Here is a 12,500-nt window from a genome sequence, read left to right as displayed (position 1 = left end):
TCTCTCTCTCTCTCTCTCTCTCTCTCTCTCTCTCTTTCTTTCTCTCTCTCTCTCTCTCTCTCTCTCTCTCTCTCTCTCTCTCTCTCTCTCTCTCTCTTTCTCTTTCTCTTTCTCTTTCTCTTTCTCTTTCTCTTTCTCTTTCTCTTTCTCTTTCTCTTTCTCTTTCTCTTTCTCTTTCTCTTTCTCTTTCTCTTTCTCTCTCTCTTTCTCTTTCTCTTTCTCTTTCTCTCTCTCTCTCTCTCTCTCTCTCTCTCTCTCTCTCTCTCTCTCATTACTACTCTCTCGTTATGCATCTACTTTTTATGCTACCAAGTTTCCTCATTTTTGCATAACCTCTGAATACACATACCTGAACAACCAAGGGTTTTGCACCATTTTCATCCCAGTGAAGAGCTGATAACGTGATCATATCTGCAATTGTCAGCAAGATTTCTTTAGCTGTTAGTAAGTGATTGTAATCGCTTTATTTTATACTGTTGCTATGCATAATATTACCATTTCGATTAGATAATATGTTTATTTTTTATTTTTTATTTATTATTGTCGTTTTTTGTCTTTATAAGCATTGGTAGATTCATTACTATATCTATTTTCTGTTATTATCGTTATCATTATTTTTGTCATTACAATCATAATTATTGCTGTACTTATGATGATCAGCATATATTATTATCTTACCTCATCATCATCATCATTATTATGATAATCATCATTCACGGATGTGTTCTAATTATCATCATTATGTCGATGTTGCCATTATCGTGATTACTATCGCTATCATTATTTGTTGTTTTTTTCAACATTATCATTTTTATTGTTTCCGTTTTGTCGTTGTTGTTGTTATTGTTAATATCTTTATCACCATTATTGTCATTAATAATAAGTTTTATTTGTAATATTGGCTATGATTATTACTATTATTATCATGTCCATCATTGTTGTTATAATCCGCATTGTCGATATTGGTAATATCATCATTGCAATAATAATTAGCATTACCATTACCAAAACCATCAAGAAAAAAAAAAACGTTACTAACCCAAGACCTGCCCAAGGAGGCCCGTTGCAAATATTCTTGTCCAGCCTGAGTCTGCCTTAGCGATGCTCTGGCGACAATAGACCTGGAACAGTGGGCGGGATATTATGGGTTGGGAACAGTCATGGGGGACTGATTAAACATATACATACATGCTCTCTCTCTCATACGCATGCAGACAAATACAAATCGCCATACACAAACACACATACATACAAAGAAACATAAATGTAAACACACACACACGCACACACACATACAAACACACACACACACACACAAATATATTCATAAGAATAAGGAAAAGGGAAATGAATAGATGCCATATTTAAATGGAAAAGAAAATACACTTAATCAAACACACAGACATACATGAGACAGGGGAAAAGGGAGGAAGAGGGTCAGGTGAGGGAAAGGGGGGGGGGACGGGATGGGGGGATGGGAGGAAAGGAGGATTTGGGGAGTTGAAAGGAATGGAGGGAGGAAGGAAGGAAGAGAGGAGAAGGAGAGGGGGAGATAAGCATGGAAGGCAGGGGGAGAAAAGGGAGGGGGAGAAAAGGGAGGAGGACAAAAGGAAGACAGGGAAATGGGAGCCGGGGGGAAAAAAATGCATGTAAGAGCTCCCCAAATATTTTTCAAGGAATGACTATATAGCAATCCACTTTCCTTTTTATATGAAGAAAATGAACTTCCCGACAGAGCAGTTAGTTAACATAGAAAAAAAAGAAAAAAGAAAAAAGAAACGTCGATCAAATATAGCGTTTTTCCTCTTTCCTTAAGGGTAGCTTCTGTGGGTATTACCCTTAAAGCAATATATATACTGTGTATAGCATTATATATAATAATAATAATAATAATAATGATAATAATAATAATAATAATAATAATAATAATAATAATAATAATAATAATAATAATAATAATAATAATAACGTGGTCATTACTCTCTCTCTCTCTCTCTCTCTCTCTCTCTCTCTCTCTCTCTATATATATATATATATATATATATATATATATATATATATGTATGTATGTATATGTGTGTGTGCGTGTTAGTGTGTGTGTGTGTATACACACACACACACTAACACGCACACACACACGAGGCTACAGTAGGCGTAGTCAGCACCCCACCTCAGACCTGCAGCTCTCTTCTACACAAGGGTAGCCCCTGTAGGCTTTGACCCCTGGGTAGGGAGGCCCAGTAGTCTGGGGCGTCCTTTGGGCGCACTTTTTCTTTTATTCTGAATTCATTTCCCCTTAATATGACCTTCCTGAGCCTACCGGAGTTCTTTGTGAACTCCCGTATTCGCTTGGGTGGTGGGCTTTGAATTACCGTCCTTCGCCTAGGCAAGTTCGGCGGTAAGGAGGTGTCCTACACATAACTCGATCCCCCTTTGGTACTGGAGAACGCAATCAGGCTTCCACTGGGGGGGTAGCGGACGGAAAACTGCCTTACTCTCATAGCTATTGCTGTTAGGTTGATACCAAAAGTTAAGAGTTTTTTTTATCCCTTCAGGACTACGGCTTCGAGCCAAGGGGTCAGACCTGGTCCGATACCCAGGATGAATGACACCCCAGCTACCTCTTCTCCTCAAGGAGGAGGGGCGACACATGGCCTCTCTCAGACCAATCTGACTATGAACAACGGAACCCCTACTAATGTCAAACCTAGACGACAACTTTTCGAAATCCCCACCGAGAATGCAAGGTTCGCGAATGTAAAATGCGTTAATGAAAATCAATCGCTTTTGAACGTGAACCCCTTTGTCATCAAAAAGGTACTTGATGGTCAAGTGGACGGCGATTTTGATTTTGTCAAAAATTGGCGAGATGGAAGCCTCCCAGATTAAGGATTTGCTTAAGCTAACGCAAATTCATTCAATCTTCGAGTTAAAGTAACTATTCCTATTGGCCCAAATACCTGTAAGGGAGTAATCTTTCACAGGGATTTGAGGACGATGGAAGAAAGTGAAATTCTCGAGAACATGAATAACTCCCAGATTAAGGATTTGCTTAAGCTAACGCAAATTCATTCAATCTTCGAGTTAAAGTAACTATTCCTATTGGCCCAAATACCTGTAAGGGTGTAATCTTTCACAGGGATTTGAGGACGATGGAAGAAAGTGAAATTCTCGAGAACATGAAGAACCAAGACGTAGTGGACGTTCATAGTATAACCAAGAAGGACGGGAATGTGCGAACGAAAACTAGACTGTGCTTTTTGACCTTTGCTTTAATTAGAATCCCTGAGTATGTCAATGTTGGATATGAACGTGTCCAAGTAAGACCTTACATCCAAACGCTAATGCATTGTAATAGATGCCAAAAATTCAGACACACCTCATTAAGATGTATTGATAAAGACTCAAATAAATTTGTTTGCCGTAAATGTGCTGAAGCCCATGACACCATCACACGTACTAGCCAGACTTCAAAATGTGCTATCTATGGAGGTCAGGATCTGCTGAGTACAGCATCCTGAAGAAGGAGACTGAGACATTAACATATATGAGAAAACATGAAGTTAGTTATACTGAAGCTAAGAGGAAAGTGGAAAGTTTGACACGAAAACCCGATACGTTCGTTACCAGCAGTAACTAACATCACCCCTAGTGCAAGTAATGTCAGTCAACAATTTGCAGCTAAGGATAAAGAAATCGCCGAACTCAAACAAACCGTTAAAGAACTAAACATTAAGGTTTATCAGTTGACTAAATTGGTCTATCAAATGGCTGCATCAACCCAGCGTAACATCCTAAGGAGGCTGATACACATTCCGGATTGCACCTCCCTGTCCGGGCGACTCCTGTGAGGACTTCGCCTGGCTCGCGATCGGTTTCTCGAGAGAGAAGCAGGTGGCAATCTATCAGTCGTCTCCCTCACCAGGAGGTGCAGGACATGGAGGCTTCTGTCTCCAAACCATCCTGAGAGAGGTCCCTGGGAAGCGAGGAAGAGGAGGCGCCTCCTTCCCATAAAAGAAAATTAAAACTAGCGGACAAGGCACTTCTTCTTTATGGTTTGCAAAGTTCTAGCTTCGCCCGGGCCTTCTAAAAATGGCCCGGCCTGTGTCAGCTTTTTACGGCTGTCTCATTGAGTTGTCTGACACTCGGTGCTTACCGTGGCGGCGGGATTGCCAGCAGGCGTTCCTGCCGCCATGGTGTAAGCATTTCGCATAGCCTCTTTACCAGCACGGCGGCTGTTGTGGGCGGTCCCTGTCTCAGGAATAGTGTATGGTCACAATTTTCTAGGTAGTGGACTAGTGTGGCGTTCGGCTCGCCGCAGTGCTTGCAGCACCTTTCATCGCGTTCGATTGTTGGGATAATCTGCCATGCACAGTGGTAACCTAGGCGCATTCTGTGAAGAATGACTTCGGTACCTCTGTTGCTTACTTCAGAGAGTGCCAGTGCTTTATAGCCTGTGGCGTCTGAGTACCAGCTGGCCGAGGGGGAGGTTCTCGTTTCCTCTCTGTGGAGCTGCCGTAGGAAGGTACGACCGACCAAGGCACACGTCTCCATAAGTAATTTTCGGCTCGGTTTCATCGTCATGGGATTTGGGGGCATACCCCTGCCAGCGACGGCTAGTCTGTCAGCAAGCTCGTTCCCTCTGATGCCGATGTGGCTTGGGACCCAGTTGATGACAATTCTTCTACCCTGAGCAAGAATTCTCTGTGCCATTGTGAGAATCGTGGTCAGTAGGTAGATGTTGTCTGTGGGTGAGCTGTGCTGAAGACAGTCAATGGCTGCCCTTTTTCATTGACAGGCTCATTGCCCACGGCGTGGCTTCGGCAAAGTCGGGGTGGGGGGAGTCCATGCCCTTAGCAAGAAGCTGTTCTTTGAACTGATGGCGTATCAACACCCTGTCTGTATGAGACAGCCAGGAGTTGTTTGCAAAGATCTCGTTGTCTTGTTCGAGGCGTCTGACTAATTTTTGTCTTAGGCTTGTGTTCCTGGGAGCCTGGATGACCTTTGACAGGAATTGTGTTGCCATTAGATCGATTCGTGAGTCCAGGGGGAGAAGGTTTGCCTCCATCAGGAGGTTGAGGACCTTCGTCCACCTCGGGGCACCCAGAATTATCTTGGCAGCTTCATTTTGGACTGTTTCTAATTTGTCTGTGTGCTTTTTCTTTGCGGCAAATAGAGCGACTGAGGCATAGTCCACAATGGGCCGGACAGCATGTGCATCGAATGATCTTAGTACTTTGTGTCTGGCCCCTATGCGTCTCCCAGTCATTGCTCTCATGACGGACAGTCTTGCTTTGGTTTGGTCAACCAGGTACTGGACCTCCTTCTAGAAGGAGAGCGTCCGGTCTATCCTTACCCCAAGGTATAGGTAGTCCTGGACCCATTTTAATTCCACTCCCTGGATTTTCAGTCTTGTGCCTCGAACTCTCTGTCTCAGAGCCATGGCTTTGGATTTGGCCGCAGAGATCTTTAGTCCTGTCCTACAACACTCCTCTGACACGAGGTCCAGACAATGCTGGGGTTTATTCTGGCTGCATGGTCCAGTGGAGGTGATAGCGAGATCGTCTGTATACGAGATGATCTTGCACCCCACTGGGAAGTTTATGTTGAGGATGCAGGACATTAAAGTGTTGAATAGGGCTGGACTGAGAACCCCACCCTGTGGCGTTCCATGTTCGAGCGGCATGTGCTGCGATAGGTGACCCTGGAATTTGACATTGGTAGTCCTGTTCCTGAAATAGTCACCTATCCAAGCCAAGAGCTTTCCTCCGATTCCCTTCTGGATCAGGCTTCCCTGAATGGCAAGCGGACTTGCCAGTTCAAAAGCCTTCGCCAGGTCAAGGAATACCACCACAGCTGGGCCCTTGCTGATTGTGCTTAAGAGTGTGGCTATGCTGTGTGCTGTGCCCATGCCCCTTGTGAACCCATGGAGGTGTTCGTGCGGGGGTCCCGTTTTCCATTGGATCCGGTTTAGTACCATCCTCTCTGCTCAGCCAGGCAGCTGAGCAGAGAGATGGGGCGGTACTTCCCCGGCTCTTTTGGTTTTGGGACGGGAACTATGGTAGCCCTCTTCCAACTCTGGGGTAGAGTGGAAGTTTCCCAGGACTTGTTGATGAGTTGCAAGAGTGCACGATCACCTGCTAGTTCTAGTTGGGAGATAATGGGGTACGAGATCCCATCAGAGCCCAGGGCTGTGTTAGAACTGGATTTATAGGCTTTCCTTACTTCCCTCAGAGAAATGATAACGTCTGAGTTATCGGGTTCGGCTGCCCTTTCTCTGATCTGAGCATGTCTGTCTGGCTGTAGACGCTCTTGTCTTGCCCTCAGCTCGGCTGGCAGACTGTTGCTACTCGTTCTCGCAGATAACTCGTGCGCCAGTCTGTTAGCCTCTGCTTGGGGGTCGTGATGGGTGTACCTCGGGGCTAAGCGGCTGGTTGCCACAGCTCTGAAAGGGTGGTTTGGTGGTCGAAGGACTCACACCATTCCAGCCACTTTTCATGCCTGACTCTGTTGGCAGTTTCCTTGGCATCCATGACAGCCTCCCTTAGGAGGGAAAAGTTGTCAGGGGTTCTTTGCCTTCGGAATAGTTTTCGGCACATGTTCACCCTGTGGTTAACCTCCCTAATCTCGTCATTGAAGTACCAGGCGTCTTTGTGGCTTCTGGACCCAGGCCGAGTTTTGGGTATGGTCTGTGAGGCTGCTTCATTAATGGCATTTAGCAGGCTAGCTTCGAGCACTTCCACATTTTCTCTTTGTGGGGGATCATTGTATCTCAGACAGAGGGCCAAGGCGTTTTGAAACGCCTGCCAGTTGGCCTTGTCTGTTTTCCATCTTGGATTCGGTCTTAGGATTTCGGCTGGGCCAGCATCCATGAAGGTAGTTATAGTGCCGTAATGGTCACTTGTGACGGTCTCATCGACACACCAGCCAATCCTCCCCACCAGAGTCGCAGTGGCCAAGGTGAGGTCTAGGACCCCTCCTCTGACATGCGTTGGCTCTTGGGTGTTGAGGAGAGCGATCACAGGGAATGTCTCTAGCACGTCGGCTATGTGATAGCCGGCCGCATCCGGTGCCCGGCAGGGAGCCAGGATGGGGTGGTGTGCATTGAAGTCTCCCCCTATGATCACTCGGTCGTGTGCAGCAGAAGCACAGACCTGGCTGATGTCTAAGGTTCTACAGCGTGGCCGGCTGTACACGTTGTACAGTTTGAGGGGCCCCCCGGCCAGGTAAACCTCGACGGCAAGGGAATCAACATCGTCTCCACAGTGCGATGCGTCGGCTATTGCGGAGCAGGGGATTGTTGCTCTCACAAGGGTGATCAAGCCTCTCTTGCCAGGTGTTCGTGGCAGTGTGAAGGCATGGTACCCTGAGAAGTGAACAGTGTCCACTATTAATGTCTCCTGGAGCATGACAATGTCAATGTTCCTTGATCGCACTACTGCTTGGAGAAAAGCGTTCTTTGCAGAGAAGCTATTGATGTTCAGTGTAGGATGCTTAGATGGTGTGTCATGATGTTACTCTGTGACAGTTACATCAGAGACATCGTCGGAGTCTGACAACTCCATAGCGAGGTCCTCACTGGTTGAGGCCTCCTCGTCTGTTGTCAGGCTATCCTTGGGTCCACTGGGAGGTTGAGAGCCTTTGATAGCTCTGACTTTGGTTGGTTCGGCTTTTTTCTCAGGCTTTTTCTTGGCTGGCCTTGCTGGCCTTGCCTGGGCAAGGTCAGCATGATCTTGCTCTGGCTGCACAGATTTAGCCTGTTTTGGCTCTGCCTGTGAAGGCATGGCCTGGTTTGGAGTGGGGAGGGGAGTCTCGTCCTGGGGTGAGGGTGAGGCTGGTTTTGCTCTAACCAGCTTTCTTCCCTTCAGGGCTGCGACAGTCTGGGTCATTGCCGTCATGTGGGTCATTGCCGTCATGGCGACCGAAACTGCCTTCTCGGCCTCCTCACTCGACCTCCCCAGGGCTGTTGCTACTGCTGAGACAACAGCAGTTAACAGGAGAGTCATATCGTCCTCGTCAAAGAGGAGATGATCGTCTGTTGGGGAGGTTTTTGTGGTGCTCTTAGAACCTTTTTTCTTTAGTTTCTTTTTCTGCACCTTTGGCATTGTCGGAAACTCCTTTTTGTTGGAGATATCCGATGTCGGCTGGGGGGCGGCTTCCTTCCTCTTAGGAGGTCGGGAGGCCTTTTCGCTTTTGTTCCTTCCCCAGACATGGGTGCCCGGTGGGGCAGGAACAAAGTCTGGTCGCTTTTGAGCAACCTCTTGTCGCCTGAGGGGCGCCTCTTTCCTGACAGAGCAAGTCAGGCTCCAGGCATGATGCTTCTTGGCACAGTTGGGACATTTGGCTGTTGTGTCCCTCTTTTCCTCTTTGTATGCCTTGAGGCATACCTCTGTGTTGTGTGCCTTGCTACAGACACCACATTTAGGCTTGGCTGTACAGTTAGCCTGGTGGTGACCGTATTTCTGGCACATACGTTCGAAGGTTGTAGGTGCCCCAGTTACCCAGATCAAGGGTAGTGGTTGAGGCACCTTTCATGGTTACCAGGACTTGCCTGGTTGGGGTCTTCCCCTTCGACATTCGGGAAGCCTGCACGACCTGTGGGTGTGAAGCGATCAGCTCCACATCGTACAAGACTGAGAAGCCAAGTAGCACCATCTTGGTTCTCTTTTCCTCGGGACTTAGTGGGGAAAGACTCACTTTCCTCCCATCGGCTAGCTCCTTCGTTCGGCTTTCGGGCTTGTTTGTGGAGGCAGCAGCTGATGCGGCTGGTTCAGCCTGCTCTCCCCTTTCAATCGGGGAGGCCGTCTGAGAACTCAGGGGCCTCCCTGGCTTAGCTGTTGGCCTATAGAGGCCAGCTCGCGAGTCAAGATATTTGACTATTTGGTGGACAACCCATTGGCATGGGGCTTTCTTTTGCCACCGAAAGGCACATATGGCTTCATGGTGACTGCCGTGGTCTGGGCCTTGCGCAGTTCGTCAACATTTTTATCAGTCTGTGGGGGGTGTTTGTTAATTTTTTCCATAAATTGGTAAGTGCTTCATCCTCTCACGCCCCCACCCACCACGGAGTCCAACAAGGGGAAGCTGTGTGTCAGAACCAGTGTCTAACAGCAACAGGAGTGATGAGAGGATATACGCAGCCAATAGCCATTGTGACGGCGCTCACGGACCATTGTGAGTGCCAACGGCGGCATGACTGCTTGGCCCTAGCCTCCCGGGGAAGACCAGCCGATTGACCGTGACCGGGCCGGGATCAGGCCGCCTGTCTTGCTGGAATAGAGGACCAAAGAGGCGTGTTGCTAGCCGCAGGGCGTACTCGTTCACAGCATCGCTCAACCTCCAGGAATCCCGTGTCTACAGCGCACAAGGCTGCCACGTACGGCAAACGCGTGGGTAGGCGTAAACCCCTGGGGAGAGACCAGAGGGGTGCCCTTCCACCTACGAGACATCATTGTTTGGAGCCCTTTTGCTCAGCCCTCTGAGGCAGCCACCCAAAGGTTGCTTCGCCGCAGTGAGGGAAGAGGAGTCTTGCACTCTTACCAGGCAGTTCCTTTCATCCCTCTGAAGCAACCACCCAAAGATTGTTTCACCTCAGTGAGGAAGGAAAGGACCTGTGTCTTTTCAAAGTAGTTCTCCCTTCCCTCTGAAACAGCCACCCAAAGGCTGTTTCAGTGAGGGAAGGGAGGTTTTGCGTTCTTGTCAGGCACTTCCTTTCGTTCGCCTGAAGCAACCACCCAAAGGTTGTTTCACCTCAGTGAGGAAGGAAAGGACCTGTGTCTTTTCAAAGGGATTCCTCCTTCCCTCTGAGACAGCCATCCAAAGGCTGCCTCACCTCAGTGAGGGAAGGGAGGTTTTGCACTTTTGCCAGGCAGTTCCTTTCATCCCACTGAAGCAACCACCCAAAGGTTATTTCACCTCGGTGAGGAAGGAAAGGACCTGTGTCTTTTCAAAGTAGTTCCCCCTTCCCTCTAAAACAGCCACCCAAAGGCTGTTTCACCTCAGTGAGGGAAGGGAGGTTTTGCGTTCTTGCCAGGCAGTTCCTTACATTCCTCTGAAGCAACCACCCAAAGGTTGTTTCACCTCAGTGAGGAAGGAAAGGACCTGTGTCTTTTCGAGGGGATTCCTCCTTCCCTCTGAGACAGCCACCCAAAGGCTGTTTTACCTCAGTGAGGGAAGGGAGGTTTTGCACTTTTGCCAGGCAGTTCCTTTCATCCCTCTGAAGCAACCATCCAAAGGTTGTTTCACCTCAGTGAGGAAGGATAGGACCTGTGTCTTTTCAAAGTAGTTCCCCCTTCCCTCTAAAACAGCCACCCAAAGGCTGTTTCACCTCAGTGAGGGAAGGGAGATTTTGCACTTTTGCCAGGCAGTTCCTTTCATCCCTCTGAAGCAACCACCCAAAGGCTGTTTCACCTCAGTGAGGGAAGGGGGGTTTTGTCCTTTTGCCAGCTGGTTCCTTTCATCCCTCTGAAGCAACCATCCAAAGGTTGTTTCACCTCAGTGAGGGGGGAAGTGGCACTCGGAAACCATTCCGGACGTCTAGACGGAAGCGGTCGACTGTGTGAAGGGCAGGGCCACAAACCGACCGAGAAGCGGGGCGGCACGGGGAATGGTTACCCCGGCGGCCCCCGGCCGGCTGCGTGGCGCGAGCCCGCGACCTTTGCTGTGCGCGTGAAGGCACTTCTAAACCTCATAAAACGTAATCTTCGCGTCAACCATTATACAGTGGAATTGTCGAAGTCTCAGATCTAAAGTAAATGACCTTAAATTATTAGCCTCGTCCTATGATCCCGATATTATAGTTCTCCGAGAAACGCATTTAACACACCTCGTCTCTGACGAGGTCGTTTCGCTGAACTACCATTGATGTCAGAAGGATCAAGAGGGTAGGGGTGGAGGCGGAGTCGCTATGTACATCCACCAAAGCCTCCCTTTTACTGAAGTGACTATTGATTCTACTTTGGAGTTTGTCGCATGCAAAGTAAAAAATAATGGCACGTATCTGACTCTATGTTCAGTTTATTGTCCACCTGATAATGTGATAATCTTCAGGATAGTCTGCCACAAAATAAAGTGATTTTAGGTAATTTGAATGCTCATCATACGTTATGAGGTTCCTTGCGGGTGAATGGTAGGGGTGAGCAAGTAGTTAAGTTGATTAATGATTCTGATCTGGTCCTTCTGAACGATGGTAGTCCGACGCGGGTGGACGATAATACCGGTAATTTGAGCTTTATTGACATATCACTGGTCTCTTCATAAATAGTGCCTGTGGCACACCATTGACGACTCGTTGGGAAGCGATCATCTTCCTATTTTGATTGAATATTCATGCGACACAGTGAGAAAGCCTTCAGCACCCAAATTTAACGTAAAAAGAGCAGACTGGGTCGCCTTCACAAGGAGCGTCAAGCTCGAACTTGTTGGAGAAACCATTGATGATAAATTAATAATATTCAGAATTCGATTGTAGAAGCAGCATTGCTATCCTTTCCTAAAACTTTGACAGATAGCGTTAAGCATAGAGTTCCATGGTGGACACCAGATTGCCGCAGGGCGCTGTGCCGACGCAATAAGGCCTACAGACTTTTCAAAATTGATATCACTAATGAAAACTTTTGCAACTACAAACAAGCAAGAGCTAGGGTTCGTAGAATAATAAGACACGCAAAAAGAGACTCCTCGCGGAGGTTTGTCTCTACAACTAGCAGCAATACCAAAATATCAGAGGTTTGGTCCACTGTCAATAAAATCAATAAGAAAAAAACATTAACATCATTCACAAGGGCAATAATATCGACTCACCTAGAGACATTGCTAATGCACTCGCCAGGCAGTTCTCTCATACAAGCAGCTCAGCAAATTACTATCCCGCATTCCTAACCATCAAGGAAGCGGCTGAGCTGCAACCTATTCAATTTGCCACAGGAGATGACTTTGATTACAATAAAGATCTAACAATGGATGAGCTTGTCCAAGCCCTATAAGCCTGGAGACGAACATCGCCAGGCCCCGATGAGATTCGATATGAGATGATAAAACATCTTAATCATGATGCCATGATTAAGTTGCTAGAAGCGTACAATGAAATTTGGAAAAACCACACTTTCCCAAACTCATGGCACTTCGCCCACATCATTCCCTTTTTGAAAGGAGGGGGTAATCCCAGATCTGCCATCTCCTACCGCCCAATTGCGTTGCCAAGTTGCTTATGCAAGGTCATGGAACGAATTGTTAACAGTAGCCTATTGCATTTTTTAAATTCCAGTAATTTGATAGTTGACGAGCAGTGCGGCTTCCGAAAGGGACTCCTAACTCTCGATCAACTAGTAAAGCTGGACAGCCAAAAAAGATTATTTGATTTCAGTATTTTTAGATATAGAAAAAGCCTACGACATGACATGGCGATATGGCCTACTTGCCTTGTTTTATTAAAAATTTAATTTCTGACAGAACTTTTGCTGTCAAATTGTTTCCTGACAATGTCACTTTTTCGGACATTT

The 12,500-nt window shown here is 47.2% G+C and overlaps 1 protein-coding gene across 1 annotated transcript in view; it reads right to left on the bottom strand.

Annotated features, from left to right (window-relative positions):
• Positions 1 to 12,500, bottom strand: part of LOC125032842 — a 23,450-nt gene that overhangs the window by 2,310 nt on the left and 8,640 nt on the right. The window contains exons 3-4 of the mRNA XM_047624227.1: positions 1,040 to 1,121; positions 350 to 411 (exon numbers count right to left, since the gene is read on the bottom strand). Coding sequence (XP_047480183.1) covers positions 350 to 411; positions 1,040 to 1,121 — 144 coding nt within the window. The remainder of the gene's footprint in view (positions 1 to 349; positions 412 to 1,039; positions 1,122 to 12,500) is intronic.

The sequence above is a fragment of the Penaeus chinensis genome, chromosome 15, assembly GCF_019202785.1.
Source record: "Penaeus chinensis breed Huanghai No. 1 chromosome 15, ASM1920278v2, whole genome shotgun sequence".
Classification (NCBI taxonomy): Eukaryota; Metazoa; Arthropoda; class Malacostraca; order Decapoda; family Penaeidae; genus Penaeus; species Penaeus chinensis.
This window is presented reverse-complemented; position numbering and strand designations above follow the sequence as displayed.